The sequence below is a fragment of the Macrosteles quadrilineatus genome, unplaced genomic scaffold (assembly GCF_028750875.1).
Source record: "Macrosteles quadrilineatus isolate MER2022 unplaced genomic scaffold, UCM_ALF_1.0 Scaffold_3__2_contigs__length_128488019, whole genome shotgun sequence".
Classification (NCBI taxonomy): Eukaryota; Metazoa; Arthropoda; class Insecta; order Hemiptera; family Cicadellidae; genus Macrosteles; species Macrosteles quadrilineatus.
The window spans coordinates 45,367,526-45,387,434 of NW_026542596.1; the positions used below are offsets into that span (position 1 = coordinate 45,367,526).

At 32.9% G+C, this 19,909-nt stretch overlaps 1 protein-coding gene across 1 annotated transcript in view; it reads left to right on the forward strand.

Moving 5' to 3' along the window:
- LOC128989690 (uncharacterized) overlaps positions 1-19,909 on the forward strand; it is a 206,983-nt gene that overhangs the window by 28,339 nt on the left and 158,735 nt on the right. Inside the window, exon 2 of the mRNA XM_054411687.1 lies at positions 757-802. Coding sequence (XP_054267662.1) covers positions 757-802 — 46 coding nt within the window. The remainder of the gene's footprint in view (positions 1-756; positions 803-19,909) is intronic.

The following is a 19,909-nucleotide window of genomic DNA, read 5'->3' on the forward strand; positions in this document are numbered from 1 at the left end:
CGCCGCGTGTGTAGTGTTCGACGGAGCTATAGTACTTTCAGTTGGCAATACTGGCTTCTAGCCTCGAGCGAGGTGGTTCAACCATGAGAAGCGCCTCAAACTCCTGGGTAATCCCCGGTTAGCTCCTCCCACTCTGCCCCCTATCCCCACCTAAAAGACGAGCAAGTGGTAAGTCGGTCGGGTCGATTGACGACAAGTTGGTTTCTCGTATATAATAATTTAGTTTTACAGGCCGGTCAACTGGAATGACGATGAAATAACTTGTCGACGTACTGGTTTTCAGTATTTATCTATTTAATTAAAAAAGACGGTCTATTGGCCAGACGACCAAGTATCTTGTCGGTCTACTGGTAGGCTCCCGGTAAGTGGTGATCAATTTCGATTGGAGTGTCCAATCGATTAATTTATTTATTACCATGAATTTATCGATTGGAATCGATCACCACTTACCATCTTTTTTGTATATTTACCGTCTAGTGAATAACAGTATAAGCGAAAATATATGTTTTAAGTGTTATAAGACGTTTCTTTTATTTACTTTCCGTGTTGTTTATTTGCACAGTTTACCATGGCTTACATAAACAATAGTTCCCAAACTGTTAATTCGCATTGTAGTAATGCAAACATGAACAAAAGGTAGTGTTGTTTAGTTATATTGCTTATTATGCACAAGTTTTGCATTGTTTATGTGCATTTTGCTACAAATTGTTCTCAGTTGTTTATTTGCACAGTTTAACATTGTTTCCTCTGTTGTAGTGGAAGTCTCGCTGGTGCGTTGTGCGGAAGCTCTCTCCAGTTGCAGGTAAACAATGTTGTTTATTGTTTCCTCCCACTCTCCTGTTTATCCCCCTTCTCTCTTCCTACTATGATTGCGGGATTCCGCGCAAAATATCACCTGGGGCTTGCAATCTCTAGATGGAACAGAAATGCCAGAGAGATGTAGAGGAACGTTTGTATCAATTGCAACATAAACAATTGAAATTATATAAATTTTTTAATGCATAATTAGTTCTTTTGTATGTAAATAATTTTAGTTTTGTCTTTTAAATCAACCGATAACGCATTTAGTACGAACGAAGAACATATAGACCATATTTTTCTTGATTAAAAGGCCTGTAATAATAAACCATAGATTTTATTTTTAATCACTTATCGTTGTTAATATACTTAACGGTATAGCTTATAGAACTGCTAAAAAAGTGTACATAGACATTGGATTACGAATAATTGGTCAACTATATTTTTTGTCAAAATTAAACTTAAGATATTTTAAACACTTTATACTACAAACTTTTACTTAGGTATAAAATACTTTAAAGTTAATTAGTGTGTTATGATCTTAACTACCAAATGTCTACCAATTGTTTTAAATTTTACTCGAGAAAAAAGTTGCACTCTATTTCTTTACTAATGCATTGGATAATACAATTATTTTCGATACAAACACCCGCCATTTTACCAATTCAAGACACCAATTTCCCTCCAGGACGTGTTGTTATCCGTAACACGCCGTGTTATCTGTTATCAGTGACAGACGACACGCGGATGAACAACCGTGTTATCTATAGGGATCCTACGCTTTGTTCTAAGACCGTATTTATGGCTCAGCTTGACTTATTGCGTTTACCTTTGGTAGGTGTAATTTATTGGGATAAACCACGGAAATGAATTGATCGTTTATAGGTTTGACAAGTAATGTTTTTGTGTCTCTGCTTTGTGTTTGACTTTGGGGCAGCTAAATTATGCTAGGTGTGGCTGATTTTTAGTTTTTAGCCGACATCCAAGAAAATTGAATGTGTTATTATTATTGTGATATAAATCATGTAATATTGTTTCCACTAGCACAAATAAATTATCGAAAGATCGCAGTTGAATTCGGTTTGTGTAGTAAGTTCAGTAAAATGTTAATTAAAAAAGTGCTACCCTAACAAGAAAGAACTTTTTAAATGCAATAGTACACTTTTTAGTCTATATAATTATATTCCATACGTTTAATGGTAGAGTTATATTGGCTTAGTAATTATTTTAGTGTATTTAGGGTAAAAAATAGTTCACTATGTTACCAGTCTACAGTAATTATACCTACATTTTGGATATACACAAAATTTATCACACAAAATTTATCTTCAAACCCCCCTTTTGGAAGTATATGATATGTTGGAAACATAAATAGAGCAAACTAAGGTGAATAATTATCAAAAGATAATGCGAGAAGATTGCTCAAATTAATAGGTCTACAAGTCCACCCTATTTTCTATATAGGTGCACTTAAGTGTTAAGATGAATTCTAAACCATATAGTGTCAGCACCATAACATGGCTAAACATTTTTAGTCACCGATAGGATTTAACTGGGCGATTAAGTACATAAGAACCGTTCTTTAATCCGTTGTGTCTCGTGGTTCCTAAACAGTGTACTAACAACTTATCCGTTACATAGAGAAAGGTTTTTGAACTTGAGAGTCCGATTTCATCAATGCCGATTCGCCTCACTCATATCACTCGACCTAATGAAAACTCGACCAATAACATCGATTTAAACATGTAATTCATGCAGAAACCAATTACACGTATGAATAGAACTCATCGCAAACTGCCTCTACATCAATGGAAATGCGCAGTGCTGCGTTCACTGGCAATACATACTTTCTGTATTAATCACGGCCTTCTATATCTACGTTTGTTGTATTTGCAATCACATGAGTAGAATACTAATGCCCTTATTTTCATTTGAGTACCCTTAACTATATATAATATTAATAGCTGTGGCCATACAATTTAAAAGCGGCAATGCCTGTTTGCGCTCGTAATACACACAAGATTTCCCTGCCACCATGATTAACTTATCATAACACACAGATTAACATTTTAGTTGTATAAAATGCCCTTAAGGTTGAATTTCCCATTTTAGGTTATGTTATTCGCTTACTAGTTGTTAAATGTTAACGTAATGGCTCCACTGCTGTGGTTGGTGTAGAAACAATAACTGTGTAAATCATCTGATTTAGCGAGCAGGAATGATACATTCCCACTCTAGAGCGGAAATGAGCTATTTTTCTTACTGTTTACAGCTGTGGGAATGTGATAATTGACATGCATTTGGTAGGAAAAAATAATTTATGACATGTGAATGTTTTTTTGTACCTCTGATACGTGCTTAATAACTGAACCTTATTCTTTCTAAATTTGCCTTTGGCAGATTGAAAACCCTACTGTTAGGTCCTCGTTCACTTTGGTTTCAAAGTTTCCATGTTGATGAAACTAAGTGGTATTTTTGCACCAAGTCAGCTGATTGGGAATTAACGTAGCCTTAGGAAATGTTGTTACCATAGCCATGTAAACGAATGATACAAAAAAATATTTAGATGGAATGTGAATAATGGGATTTGTTTGCTTATTTACTACATTCGGTTTAATATCAATGCTATGTCAGTAGGTTGATGTGTTATTTTATTTTCGGTATTTTATATAAATTATATTTTTCTCAGATAAATGAGAGTTACTATAATCCAGAAGAGGATTATAACCCTGATCCTACCATTCATTTCACATTTATTTCTCGTCTTTCCTCTTAACGCTTTTCACACATGAAACGTCGCATCCACTAACACTAATCCTGTCCAAACCTTTACACTTTGACACTTTCATGACGTTTGAATGACAGCGTGAACTTAAGCTTTGCAAAATACATTTGTAAATTTTATCAATATAAGTTCGATATAAAGATTGGGCTAAAATGTGTGGATAAAACGTTAGTGAATATAGTTTTTTTTTTTTTTTTTTTTTTTTATTTAGGTAGTACAGTATTTAGATAGGAGTAGTATTTAGTGTTTCTCTTACTTAACGATATGAGTGTTGTAATGTCGTTTATTTCAGTACTCATGTTATGGTAAAACATATGTTTGGATTTGTCTATCCTGTTAATAAGTTTTTGAGATACAGTACAGTCAAATAAACAATCGTATTGTAGTGGCTAAAATAAGTAACTTTTAAGACAGTGTTTTGGATACTTTGGTGCAAAATAAAATTTAAATCTATAAATTAACTAGAAAGTCGCTTGGTTTGAAGATTTGAGGTGACGAGACGGAGGTGCTTTGTACTTTTCCGTACAAAAATATATATTTCCCTTTGAGTAGTATCATTAAAGGTAGTATGATTTAGTAGCTGCAAATAAAAAAACTACCAAATGTTTGATTTAAATAATTAGAAACATCCTAAATTGTATGAACCGAAATTGTTTCTCAAACAACTGGCATACCACTTTATTGAAATCACTGAACTCTTGAGCGAATTAATGAACTTTTAAAGCGAATAGCTGAAATATTGAACGAATTTCTGAGCTCTGAAACAAATTGCTGAACTCTTAAGTGAGTTGCTGGACTTAGCAAGCAAATATACGAAATCTATGGACTGGGACGGGTGGTGTCGTCCTGTAATCCAGCTACTAGGAGGTCACGAATTGTGGATATTTATAGGCATGCACTGTGGATGCGATACTCCCTGGTGTGGATTAACGTCCGCACGAGTGAGTACTACGACTATCCGCAGTACTATCCTGATAATTAGACCAATTCGTATATACCAAGGAAAAATGTGGTTCGGATTCCACTATAAACTGTAGGTCCCTTAGTTGCCATTAGCTCTATGGGCTATTAATTAACAGCTGTGTAATGTCGGCCTTAGTCACTAACAAGACTACAAGATCGTGCCCCTCATCCTACACTCATCTCCATTCATACTTGGCTTAAAATGCCTACTATGTATGGTCGCCATTTCATTGAACAGTATTAACAGTATTTAGCAAAATAATTAACTATAAAGCGAGTGGCTTAACTATTGAGCAAAATACAGAATTCTGCAAATTACTGTGTTTTGGGCATATTGTTGATTTTTAAGGAAATAATGTACGTTTGAGAAAATTACTACACAATTGAGCGAATTAATGTGCTTTGGGGGAAAAATTACTAAACTCTTAAGCAAAATACTAAACTATTGTGTGAAATACAGAACTATTGAGCAAAATACTGAACTATTGAGTGTAGTAGTGAACTCAAGGGAATTACTGACTTGTATGAACTAACTATTGAAATCTAAAGCGTGTATACGACTGATTCCTAGTCATAGTAATAATTGATGTACAAGCTATTGATAGACACTGAAATGGCTAGAATGCTTCAAACGAAAAATCTGATGGGGGATTTAATTAAAACGAGTACTTCTCGTTGAAGGGGCAAAGTTTTTTAAACTCGATCAGTTCGCTAGTAATTGCAGGAAAGCTAAGTTTGAGAACATGTTTAGTATTAACATCTTGTTTTAGTTTTTCCTAATATAAATGTTATGAAGCAAATATATAAATAATTAAATTTCTGATATAATTTAACATTTTCAAATAAATAGTCAGTTTTTTATTTTAAATTGTACACAAAAATTAACATTTTGTTTCTTTTCTGTTAATTTTTATATTACCAGATAAGAAACTATGAAAAAATCTACCAAAAAGCGTATTTTTATACAAGTTCTTCCATATCCTATGATTAATTTGACTGATTGTTCTACTGCTTGATTCGACCATGCTATGAAACATTGTATAAAACAAAGATAAAAATCCATGACTTTAGATTTGTTGATTAAAACATCTATAACTACCGTAACCATTAATTGTTTAGAATTTTTTTATAAAACAATGCACCACCACTATATCTAAACAAAATATGCTACTTTATCTTATTTGTATCAATAGAAAATTAATGTCAGTTTAAACATTTTACCATTGTTATTATTATTTTTGTATAAAACACAATCAGTACGCCAATACCAAACATTTAGAACAGAAAGAAATAATAAAAGTCTTAGGTGAAGTATCAGTTTATCTAGACAGGAATATGCCTGTGACATTTCTATTTACAGTGGTGTTGATTGACACCTAACTTAAATACATTTATAAATATTATTCGCTTACTGTAACCACTTATAAACATTTTGTTCATGATAGTTATTAGTATAAAAATTTGTTGATACAGAGTAAACCAAAGTAAAACAAAAAATATATATATAAACAGCACGACGTGCAGTTTGCAGTTGATTTTTATATCGAAATGACGTGAAACTGATATAGTTTAGTTATATTGCTGCAACGGAATTTATTTAATTGCTTATTACGTAACTACCCTACTTTGATGATATATTTATTACGTTAGTGTATCTGTGTATATTGTCACTGTCGCTAAACGTAGACTTGAGTTGTAAACGCGGTGACAAAAACGTACTACAGCTACGAATACTCGTTATAATTACCAACATATGGTTTTATGTGTTACAGCATTCTCTTTTATTACCAACACATGGTACGAAATAAGTTACTTACACATATACAAGTTACTTACAGACATATAAAATAGATCCACACGATCCCCTTTCTGTAGCCTTTTTAGTTAAAGATTAAATTTAACCATAAAAACTGTATTTAATTGCTTACTGATCGCAATTAAAGTGAATACTGAGTTCTAGGAGCGGAGTTCTGAATTAATAGATTACACACGAAGTTACATGTCCGTTTTACTGTTTACTCGTACATACTTCTATTTCATTTCTATATCGTATTTTGAAGAAATTCAACTGAAAATTAACCAATAATGTATCATTAACGAGCCTTATTAAATATAAAAGCCTCTCCCTTTGTCAAAGCGATTTTGATGTAGTTACTGACGAAAGGATGTTTTAATATCTTGTTTAGTTAAAGAGCAATTAAAAGTTTAATAGGAAACTTCATAAAGGAGGACTTTCATTTATTTGATTTTTCCATTCATCGATGTTATTCTTTTTCAGCCCTAATGATCTTTTAAATAAAAGAGGTTCCTAGCCTCTTGGGCACTGCATACTTTTTAATTATAATTTTAATGAACCAATCAAGTACGTTAACAATAATTAGTGTTGATGTGTTAGAAACTTTGATTCTATAAAATCAAATACAACTAACTTTTTTGATATGTACACGATTATCGGAAAGATATAAGGGTATTTCAATCACATTGTAAAATGTGGAATAATTTATTCACCTTACAGTACATTTTTGAGGATGAAAAATTTAAACATTTAAATATGACTGGTACAATGTTTATATGTTGTTTCCTAGTTAAATCATTACCCGTAAAATACTTTAAATTTCCATTACAAATTTCGATAAAGTGTTCCCTCATTAATTAAAGATTTATTGACTTCGAGCAAGTGGCATGTCGGTCAAATGGTTGTACCCTCTAAATTAAATTGTATTTAGGGTGCGTGCTATTTTTTAACGTTAGCTGATTTAAAAAAAAATAACATTAGAGAGAAAACTACATTATGTATAATTCAAATGAGTCATTACTAACTGTTAGTAAGGACATTTTTGTCATTGTAGAGCAATAATTGTTACGTTTAAATGGGTACCTCTTATACATCTCGGTAGATCTAAACATTTAAAACAACTTGTGAAGGAAAGCTACTTCACACATAGATATTTTTGTAAATGTGTACTTATGGGTTTATTTTGTGTATTACTCTATGTTCTTGCCCATAAATGTCTACCACATTACTTCAGGGGGTCTAATGGGGGTTTTTGCATTATAACTTAGATAAAAATCCATTGGTGATTGGCGGGATTAGAACCCGGGACCTCTAGGATCAAATCCCCCGCTATACCACTAGACTGCTCGCTCCCTACTGTTGTAAGTGAAATATCACTTACTTATCACCTAACATAATAATAATACATATCATTCTTAGGCATCACTATTGAGAATTGAAGCGATGGGTGCACGTGTTTCGTAGTATTGTACAGTTAAGTCACGTATCAAACGAAGCAGAAATCAGACAGAAACAAGACAGCAATTATGAAAGTTACTTTTAACTGAGTTTGCTCCATCAGAAGCAGTTGATCGTGTTTCTGGAATTAATGATCTTCGTCAAGTCAATGCTTCGTTAATACTACATTTAAACCTGGAACTAAGGTCTTAATACATACCCTTGGATATTGTAATAATGATTTAGATGATTATTAATTAACAATCTATCTATATAATTAATACGCTACATGAAACTTTGTCGGTTGAACTCATCCGCCAATTCTTAAACGATTTTATCCATTGACGTCTCATTGGAAAGAGCGTGTCGCGTAGATTTGCAAACTGGCCTTACATTTTTGAAAAGTCCCTTGGGCTCTGCCCCAGTGGCTTTGAAAGTTCCCATGTTATCCTTATGAAGAACATAATTGTTTACATTTTGATCAGCTGTATAATTTAATTGCTGTTATTTATTTTTCAATCCAATGAAACTCATTGAGTACATTTATTTACTATTTGAGTTTGTGTAAACATAACCCCCTAGACGGATCGTGTTAGTATGGTTGTATCTTAAATTTGTGCGTTTTTCGTTGTTTTGTGTAGCTATAATTTGTTTATTTGTTGTTTTTTTCTTTTAAATGCACTACCCCAAAACGACTTTTCGTTCTCAATTGGCCCTCTATCAATGACCTGTGTTGCCTGTACAGCGAGGCATTTTGAGAAGGAGAAAACCGGCCGAAATGCTTTAGGTTTATCAATAACGAAGATAAACATGGTCTTTACACACCGGTAATCTTTGAGTTGACTCTTTTAAACTAATTGTAATATGACTGTTATTCGTTTTGAAATAACTCCTGTAATACTTAGAACTGCTCGAATTCGAGCAACATGTACACTAGTATATATAATTCTGTAAGACCAAATTTTTACCCGAAAATTGTGGACGTCTGGTAAGTCGCAGGAAAGTAGGAGGGGTCTTAAATTGAAGGTCTTGACCCCAGGGACTCGGGAAAAATAGCAGAATTCCCATAAAGTTACCAGAAAACGAAATATAACGTAAAATATCCACCATAAGAAATGCATGGGAACTGAAAAACGTCTGCATTCTATCAGCTGTTACTTATTTATTCGCAATGTTTACATTTATTCCGAAAGTCAATGTTGGTAAATAATGTTTCAAAATGAATTGTGTTTAATTTTTTGTTTTCCGTTTTTATTATGAGTGAAGTAACTATAACTATAGACAGGGTAGGGGAAGACCTGCAAGACGTGGAAGAGTGTCTAGGAATTCGACAGACTTAAGAAATGCAAAAGAGAACGTCATGTAGGGCCTAACTTTGAAAGAAATCCAGAAGCTGTTTTACAACCTGTCTTTAGATGAACGCTGGAAAATGATTTTAGTGTTGTTTCTTACAATCTAGGTCCTCTTAAAAGAACTTGCATGCATTGTGGCGCATAGGGACAAATTCATAGATACAGGGTTAGGCAAAAGTCTGGAACCACCCAGTTAACTTTTTAACGCGTTGCAGTAGGAAAACTAAACTCGGCCCATATTTACAACATAAGAAAATGCCCTTTTTCATCAAAGTTACAATTTTGCCCCAGCCCCCAAAATGGGGTATTTTTGTGGCAGCCCCAAATTTTCAAATGTAAACACCTATCATGTGCCCCCTCATTTCAAAGGGTTAATCAAGAGAAATTGAATGGCGCAAACCAGAGGTCAATATCGCAACCCTAATTAAAATTACAGCCATTTTAATTATTTAAGATGAACAAGCAAGATAAAGTCTGGACACCCCCAGTTAATTTAAAAAAATTAATATTTTAATACTGATCAAAAGGTGAACTTTCTTTTTCTACCTAAAGATATGCTGAGTTTAGTTTTCCTGTTATAACCTGTTAAAAAGTTAATAGGGGATATTTAAAAATACTGCCATTTTGATTAGGGGTGCGATATTGACCTCTAATTTGCGCCTAACTGTAATGAAAAAGTGAATTTTTTGATGTCGTAAACATGTGCTGAGTTTGGTTTTCCCGCTGCCACACGGTATTCAGTTAACTGGGGGTGTCCAGACTTTATCTTGCTTGTTCATCTTAAATAATTAAAATGGCTGTAATTTTAATTAGGGTTGCGATATTGACCTCTGGTTTGCGCCATTCAATTTCTCTTGATTAACCCTTTGAAATGAGGGGGCACATGATAGGTGTTTACATTTGAAAATTTGGGGCTGCCACAAAAATACCCCATTTTGGGGGCTGGGACAAAGTTGTAACTTTGATGAAAAAGTGCAATTTCTTATGTTGTAAATATGTGCCGAGTTTGGTTTTCCTACTGCAACGCGTTAAAAAGTTAACTTGGCGGTTTCAGACTTTTGCCAAACCCTGTATGTTTCTGACTTACTACGGCGAAATGAGGAGTTGCCTTCATAATAATTAATAATAATTTTAACCTTTACATTTGGTTCTCAAAATGGAAACTATAACAGAATTCGTAAGATTACAAAACAAATCTTCAATTTTAAACTAGAAAAGATGTGCAATGTTTGGCTGTATGATTTCAGCTCTGATTCGTCGTTCTCCGGGCTCAGGCCAAACCGTGTGCACGTTTCTATTTGTTAATATGTTGTGTTATTGATTTCATAATTATTTTACAATTGTATTTTATTGACACATCAGAATCAACTAATAAACGACTCAAACGGAAGGAAAACCAAGATATAAAACGAGAAAAACTATTAATTTTAAGTAAAATAAAATTGATAATTTTAGAAACACATTTCAAATATTTGTATTTTTATATATGGTTTTTTATTGTAGTCTAAATTAGGGGTTATGGCCCCTACAGGCCACTAGTTTTAAATATTATTGTATCTAGAAAAATAGGATTGAAAATATACTTAAGTATATTGTTAATGAGGACTTGTGGTATATTATTATGATTGTTATTTAAATTACCATTAAAATTTGGAAATTAGAACTACGACATCACTTATGCTAATTCAACTACACGAACAATCCCTATTTACAATTTACTCAACAGTTTATTCTCTACAATTTACAATTCCCTATTTACTGTAACGTGGGAGGGGCTTTTTATTTGCAGATTGTGAATCAATTAGGTAGTTTATGGAATTTCATGATTCTTATGTTGGAAGAAATGTTTTTTTCGAGAGGAAGGGAATGTCGAAGCTAACATTTTAATTTTGGTTTGTATTTTTCAGAAATTGACTTTTTGTTTTGAAAATGTCTAGCAGCAGATGAAAATCTTTTTAGTTGTATCCGTAGATTATAATTTAGTTTAACGAACAGATGGTCAATAGTAATAACTTGTTTCATATACGCATTTGTGAAACGATCCATAGTAATTTATTTCCCTACAAATTATTGTTATTGTTTGGCTTATGGTAATTATTAGCTCACGGTAATCCAAATGTAATCCACCATACATACCTCACATGTTAAATCGAACACAGCTCAATGACCGTATCAATCATCTCATTAAGAGATTTACTTTCCAATTACCAGAATGCTGGGTTAGTGGTAATGTTTGAATTTCTCTAATGCTGATAAGTCAATAATATTTAATTGGCTTTTATTTATTACGTAACCCAATGGTTCAGAAACAAGCTAAGCTGTAACACAAAATAAAACAAGAAACTAAACTATGCACTATTGGCGATAAGATTTATCTTTATACAGTATTAAGATCTTCTTCCACTAATAGTGTATGGCTCTATGTATAATTCAAATCAACGCACAGCAGTTTGAAATAAAAATCTACATTTATTGGTATTTTATACATTTGTTGAGTTTAGAGTAAACATTTGGACAGAAGTTCCTTAATAAACGTAAACAGCAACCAAGTCTGAGATTGTTGATTGGTTAACAAACAGTCGAGATCTAACTAACCATTGTTAGGTTAATCAACTGCCTTCTGTAACCAACAAAGGTTACTTTTCAATGTATCAGTAGATACGTATTGTATCGTAAATAAGAGTTCTATATAAATTAAATATCTAAAATGGCTTAAATAGTCGTATTCAGTTCTAATGGCAAGGTAAAATGTGCGATTTTTTATTTAGGACTCTAATTCAATTTTGAAACAATTAATGGCTTTATTCTGTGTAAAATAATGAATTATATTTCCAATTTAAGTAAGTAAATTATGTAAATATTTTTTTATGGGTGGTGTGAATAAAGTTTTCTTAGTAATTACAATTTATTCGTAAATTGGTGTTATTAATAATTTTAATTTTCTACATTAAAAATCAGTAACTGTTTTATCAATATTTAAGGTTGAAAATGTCAATTTTGCATCTTTTTAAATTGTAAAATGTTTATTTGAATTTCAAATTAAATGCGGGTTGTAAAACCAACGTTGACTCAGACCGCTTTGACACCTTTGAACAGCTGCTACGGAGACCGGAAATGGTTTCAGCTGTTCGTAGACATCGATATAGCCTTCAGTGTTGTAGTCAATAATGCATTTGAACTGGAGGCTGAAAACGGCCACAAGAAAACTAAAATACGGTACGTGACCATTAAACTTACAATTTTGTTCAGACTAACACAATAAGAAGTTATTGCAACACACTAATACTTTTTAGCGAATTTCCCATATAGGGAATAAGCTATTACCGTAGGTCTCATGGTAAGACCTAGACCCGGGACCGATTTACTTTTTCGTTTTGAGGTCTCCAGAGACCAAAAACACCATCCGTTCAAATTCATATATATATATATATATATATATATATTTATATGTGTCCGTTAGCGCGATAACTTGAGCAAAAATGATCCGATTTTGATGAAATTTGGTACAAACGTGTAAACCTACGTTTATTCGAACGAGTTCGCGAACCAGCATAATCGGACAAAGGGAACAGTGGTTTATGGGGGGTTTTATGGGGTAAAAATGGGGTTTTCCCATTTTTTACCCTAAAAACAAAAAATTTTGCAATTTCTTTCTCCACCATTTTGTAGAGCTTAAAAAATAAATAATTTAGTATATTGAAGCGCTGTTGTATGCCTAACGGTCACGGAGATAATTTAAAAAAAGTGTAATTTAAAATGCCCATGTTATTCTTAAGGAGAAAATGGAAACTGTTGTAGTTTACTTGTTTATGGATATATATTGATAAAATTTGGCAAATTTATTTATTTCATCCTATACTATTGACATATGGTCAAAAAACACTTTTTACCTTCCCCGTAGCAGCAAACCTAAGCACTTGTTAAATCTAATGTTATTTAAATTGGGAATAAATATGTCTTATTTATGGAAATATTTTAGTAAAAATGTAATCAGACAATTTGAAATTCGCTTAGTCTGCAGGTTTGCTGCGGCGGGGGTATTTAGGTTATCATTGTAAAGTTTCACTGTCGGCTTATGCAATCATTCAAAGTAATATGGTTTATTAATTGTACACTCGCTTACGATATAAATTAACCTTGAAATTTGTTGGTAGGTTGTTTACAAAGCATCCCTTTCTACTGAGTACTTTATGTGAGGTGCTTACTCGAATCCCATACTGTACTTCTCTGTAGTTAGTTATTGCTTTAATTATGCAATTAATTTACACAAAAATGTGTTCCTATTCCGAAGAAATCTGTATGTTCTATTGTTTTACTAGTGAATTTGTTGACTTACATAAATGTCAGCAAAATATGTCTTAATACAAATAAAATAAGCGGAACCTCATATTGTTGTAGTAGGCCTACTTTAATTTTATTTTAGTTGTTAATTGTTAATTTTCAGATTGTTACACTATACAAAATGCTTAATACTTGAACAAAGTTGTATTCTTCCACTAAACAAAATTAACTTGTGGCGTTGATTGAATTTTCAATAACCAATTATAATGCCATAACAGCCCTTTGAATTAGTTTCATTAACAATACTGTATTTGCTTTTTGACATTGCTTACAACATGGATGAACTCATTATTGCAGTATACTCCATGTATTATAAAATATAAATAATGCCAACAGGTTCTTGTTTTCTTTTGAGATATTATACAGAATTTCCCTTAAGTAAACAGCTAAACTCCGGGAAATGGTTCTATGGTCAAAATAATTAGAAAACCAAGAATAATTTTTTTTTTTCAAAATCGCTTTGTTTACCAGATATTCGCCATTTTGTTTTTTTTTCACATAAACATTTCTATTATTGAATTTATTAACCGATTATTATAGAACTTGGTATGTATGTTTAGGTAAAAAAATTCTTAATCCAATCAAACATTCAAAATTAAAATGATGTTGATCAAGACTAAGTTATTCTGGTTTGCCTCATTTTACAACTAAAAGTATATATTTCAGTTATTTTTTACTCGATTCTTTTGAACTTGGTGTCTTTTGATAGGACATTTAAAATTCTAAATAAAAGTGTTCTAGATATGTTTTCATACTATTTGCCGTTCTGTAGCAATTGCAATTAAATAATTAAAATGATTGCCATTTTGAAATATCTATTCTAATTTGTTTTCTAACGTGGGTCTGTTTTACCTAAACATACATACCAAGTTTCATTCATCGGTTAAAAAATACATAGATAAAAATGTGTATGTAAAAAAAGTTTGATCGATTTTGGAAAAACGTTATTCGTGATTTTCTCTTTGTTTTGACCCATAGAACAATTTCCCTGAGTTTGGCTGTTTACTTACCGGACACCCTGTATATTACAGGATTATCTTTTAAAGGGCAATGATCAGCTTTAAACTATATTCTATTATTAGTTTTGATAACATAAAACTTCAATCAACTGTTAACAAATCGGATTGAAGTCATTCGATAAACTAAATGTATCGCTATTTACGTACCCATATAATCCAGAATATCTCATTAAGTACTTACATGTACTTCATACAAAGTTCAATGAATGCCAATCCAATCATGTCATTAAAAGATATAATTTCCAATTAGCTAATTTTAATGCTATTGAAAATGCTGTCGAAATTCAATGCCTAAAAATAAATCCTCAATTGAATTAGAAGTATTTTAAAGACCATGTTAAAGAATCGTTTTCGCTGTGTTTTAATGAGTAGTATCGTTAACTTTTGGATAGTAATCTAGAGTTAGCTGTTATCTAAAACAGTATTTTCTCAATTTTATTTTGGTTTTAACATATTTTTTATCTGTTATTTTTTTACTGTTGTAATTTGCTTGGATATATATTGATAAAATTTGGCAAATTTATTTATTTCATACTACGATAGAAACATCTTACTATAAAACACAAATGACATTTCTTATACCAGTAAACCTAAGAACTCATAATGTCAATGCTATTTAAATAGGCGATACATCTGCTATGGTTAAGGAATTATTTGAGTACAAATTCTATCAGGCAAATGAAAATTTGTTTAGTCTGTAGGTTTGCTGTGACGGGGGCATTTCTTACTGTGATTGTTGATGTGACGTGAATGAGTTTACAAAATGTCCTTTTAACTTCAAAACTTGGTTAACGAGTCATCTATTCACCCAATGTCCATATATTTTACCGTGAGACTTGTGTCTGTGTAGTGATATCCTAGTGTTATATTGCTGGCTGTCAGCGTTCCTAGAGATGACCCTGAACAAGATAACCTCTCTCAGACTCACTACTGGATCTATTGTCCGACCTTGTCAACTAAAGATTGACAGATTTATGTCTGAATTCCTTTAAAGGTTGTAATATAAGGCACGTCTGACACCATTTTTCTGAGACCATTTTTTTAAACAGGTCGATTATTTTAACTTATGTCCTGTACTAATGCAGGCTTCTTAATATTCCAAAAACTAATTTGTACGGAAATTTGGCAAGGTAACAGTCAAACGAATGAAGTAAAAACTTTAAAAAAGGTTGTTCACAAAATCGATATTTGGGTTGAGTTTTCAAGGGTTGTAGGTCAAAATACTACTAAAAATGTTTATAGGAACATCGTTCTTTATCACGATTTGCAATGATTACGTTGCAATGGAAGTTTATCCGTTTAATTAAACAGCAGTCTATTTAATGGTATACATTTTAGAAATTAAAATGTTAAATACTGTATCCATTATTTACGTCTACATGTTCGTCGATTGCAACTTAAAAATCAATTTGTATTTATGTTTTCTTTTAAATCAAAGATTAAAGTCAATTAATAGTGTAAACAATATTACAACTTTAAAAAAAATTAAAATCAATAACACCATGTAAAAAAAAAATTGAAATAGAAAATCAAATACATAATACACGTACTAACGTACTAAAGTGATGTAAACACTGACTGTCTTATCTATGCGAGGATGTAGGCCTAAGTAATGTGTACAAGAATACATACTTGGGCAAGTTTCAGTTGTGCAATCCGAGCAGCAAAACAGTCAAACAGCTGATTAAGACAAAACAACATATTGTTCTGTAACAACCACAAGTCAAAGGTCAAAATATCAACTGTACACAGTTGGACACTACGATACTTGTTATAATATCACACTGTTAACTCAATATTTGTCTTCGATAGTACGCTGTTGTCAAATAGATATCAATATCAATAACTTCCAATAATCAATTCATTACTTAATTCCTATAATAGATAACCTATTCCCCATTTTAATATTTATTTACAATCTAAATAAATGTTTTTAACTGATAAAGAAATACCGGCAGTGCTTGTTTAACGGAAGTGTTCAGCCTAAAATAGTCTTTATTTTTAAAGTAAACAAGCCAGACAAATTAGTTTTAGATAGCACGAAACTATCTTGTAGAAGCTATCTTGGAAGCCCACAAAAAATAATTGTTTACAGTCCATTTTTTTATATTTTTTTTATAAAAATTTAAATTGAACTAAGCCACCGTCAGAATGTGATGATGTAAGTTGCTCATCTATGTCGAATACGCCACTTTCAAACCACTCAAACTGCAATAACAGATTGTAAACCATAGAATCTTTTACATCACAACTATTACAAAAACTGTGCGATAAACAGATGTTTGACTGCAGCTAACTCTTAAGAAAGAAAATCTTGTTATACTTAACTTATTGTAATGTTTTGCATATTTTGTGATACATAAACTGTAATAGTGATAACTACTACGGGAGAAAACATAATTTCAACTGTAGGGTACTGATCGGGCAATTTTATGAGTGGCTTATTTAACAGACCTCAAAAAATGTGCTACAATTTGTCAAATGGGATGTCTTCTTTAGTATAAATAAATCAATGTGTTAATATTTCCTAAAAAATGTCCATCCAGGTTATGATTGTATGTTTTAATACGAAAAAAAACTGAATGTTTGTTTTGGTATAGTCTGTATGTTGGAACCTGTCTCCTGACCACTACCTATTATAATAGGACTAGCACGAGCCATTATTGTCCAGTCATCAGGTCAGATGACACATTCCATCATACAGACTATAGTTCCATAACGATAACGTCTAAGCCCACTCCGGATTTGTGGTGTATTTACCCAACTACACCCCCAACTATACTTCAGAGTCCAAGGATGATTTGTGTTGTACTCTGAAGTGTCCACAATGATGAGGGAGGGAGAGAGAAGGTAGACAACAGCCCTGGCAGGTGTTGTGGGCAGGTGTCATCGCATCGGTCACGCTTTCGGAGCTGTTTTTGTTCTTTGGCGCGCGCCTTTCATTCCTAACATCCTGTTATTTCTTACATCATTAGTTGAGATAAGACGAATAGAAACACGTGTTTTGTTTCAATGTTACTAGCCTGAACTTTCTGTACTATGAATAGCTTCCGTATTTCTGGCTGATGGTGCCGAAAAGTTATGTAAAATTACGAATGCGGCTGATATTGATTACGATCCTAGGAATCCACAATCAACCTATTTTTTCTCAAGGCAGACAACATGCCAAAGCGTGAATTATTTATCAAAGTTTTGAATCTGAGACTACCGAGGGAACGGCATGTTTGACGTATCCAATATTGATGGTGCGAAGTCGAGACCATCGTTTCCAAACTAAAACCCGATTCTAAGCAACCGGTTTTAGAACGGTTGTCAGCTAAAATTAGGCACGTGATTACAAGGTGAACTCATCCGTTATGTTCATACTGTGATTCTAGCAGTGGACGACCTGTGGATCACCAAATGCAGCTGCAACGCCAGCATATATTGTTGAGAACCTTATGTGTATTTTTTATAGATGTCTGTATACTTACAGTTTGACATTTTTCACTTTAATTTATGTTTACGCATAGGATATTTGTTTACTGTTGCTTAGGATAAGCTATAACGCTGGTTTTTTAAAACTATCTAGATATGATCTTTTGTTACCTATCGTCATCAATTGATAGCACAATGACATAATCTAAGTCCGCAATAAATAGTTTTCTAAATTTGTACAAGCAATCTTTTCGATTTGAAGGTGAACACTATAATACACAATATGAGTTGTGTTACGTGGTGTTCAACTGAAATTATTAGACTACGGAGTATTTGTAGGACAGTCTAAAAAATATTTGTGTAACACCACCGTCTTATACGTCAGAGCTTAAAACTAAAGCTAAATTGTAGGCCATTATACTGGCCTTATTTACTTCAATATTTTCACCCGGACATCCCATATCAAATAAGGATTCCGGAAATCGATATGAAAAATAATTATGGAGTTAAAGCCTTGCATTTTATTAAATGTCGTCAAATACTCGCCATTAATGTTATACTATATTTTTGGTTTAACTACAGTAAAATCTTAAACTCTTTAAGTTATGTGTAAAGAAGTTGACCTATAAATAACACTATAATAACCAATCTAAAACGACTGAAAATATTTGATATTAAAGTAGTAAATTTCACAGTTTCCTGAACTATATAGCAAGTAAATCTATCTGTTTCGTCATTATAACCTATCAAGCTGACCAAAGCGACCGTCCTAAGCTGTAGCAGCTTTGTGAGATAGAGCGAGATAAGTGGTCTGATCGGACAAGAAGCTTCTTATCTTGTCTACTGATCACTGATCAGCTTCGTACAACATTCAGTTGACCGTTCAGACTTGTGAAACGATAAGAGCTTAGCCTACAGGTGAAGTGAGGCAATCGTAGAGGTCGTGCATTAATTGCGCCAAGCCCTTAAAGGGTCACAAAAAATCTTCCAGGTAAAAGCGCAAGCCAGGTAGGGGTGAGTTTCCGGCAGAAAAAATGTTATGGTTTACTTAGCCTAACCTATCCTAACCTAACCTACCCTAACTTAACCCACCAAATTATACAGTCAAAGAGGGCTGCCACATGGCGGGCTCCCTGGAGTAAGTAGTTGGCGCAATTTAGGAATACTCAACTACCAGACTCAGGTCAGTTGGTGAATTTCACAGAAATTTTGTGAAATTAACAAATACGGTTCACGGACTCACTGGTAACGTTAGTAAATTAACATTTAGTAATGTTTATGATTTATTCTGTGGTTATTACTTAGCGTCCTTCACAGGGTCAGAAATTTAGAAGCGAGCGTATAAACGGTATGGCCTCCGTTATACCAACATGCAACAAAACAAATCATTCATTTTAAAGCTTGGGTCAATAATAAAGCCAAACACCCTCTTTACTTAATTAACCGTCTGATAAACAAACGAACAGCGCCAACGAGCCGTGGTGTTTGTTTTCCGTAATGGGCTAAAGCGCAAACCATGTTCACCAGTCGACCTATAGAGTGTAATATGATTCGGTCGCGATGTTTGGTCAATACGGGTTGGTTTTAATTCCAAATTTTCGTTCTGTAATTCCAAAAACTACTCTCGATATATTCGGCATTAATTTATTCTCGATTGGCTGACTAAAGTCGAGTCATATAGTATTTTAGTACTCATCACTGTAAGATACGTAATTGTTTTGATTTAAGTATTAATCTCGGGAAGTTTCATAGCATAAATAGCATAAAAGCATGAATAGTTTGGCTGGTTCTGAATGGACCGCATGATTTGAGCAATAAGTTGGAAAATCATTTAGAGAATAGTTATTTGTGTAACAAGTCGGCGAAGTGGCACTTTTCTGCACACGAGATAAATGTTTACGCACGAGCCGCAGGCGAGTGTGGTAAGTTTCTATAGTGCAACAAAGTCAGTTTGCACTCGCGTTTAGCATTATATTTTTCCTACATTTACTATAAAGCATAT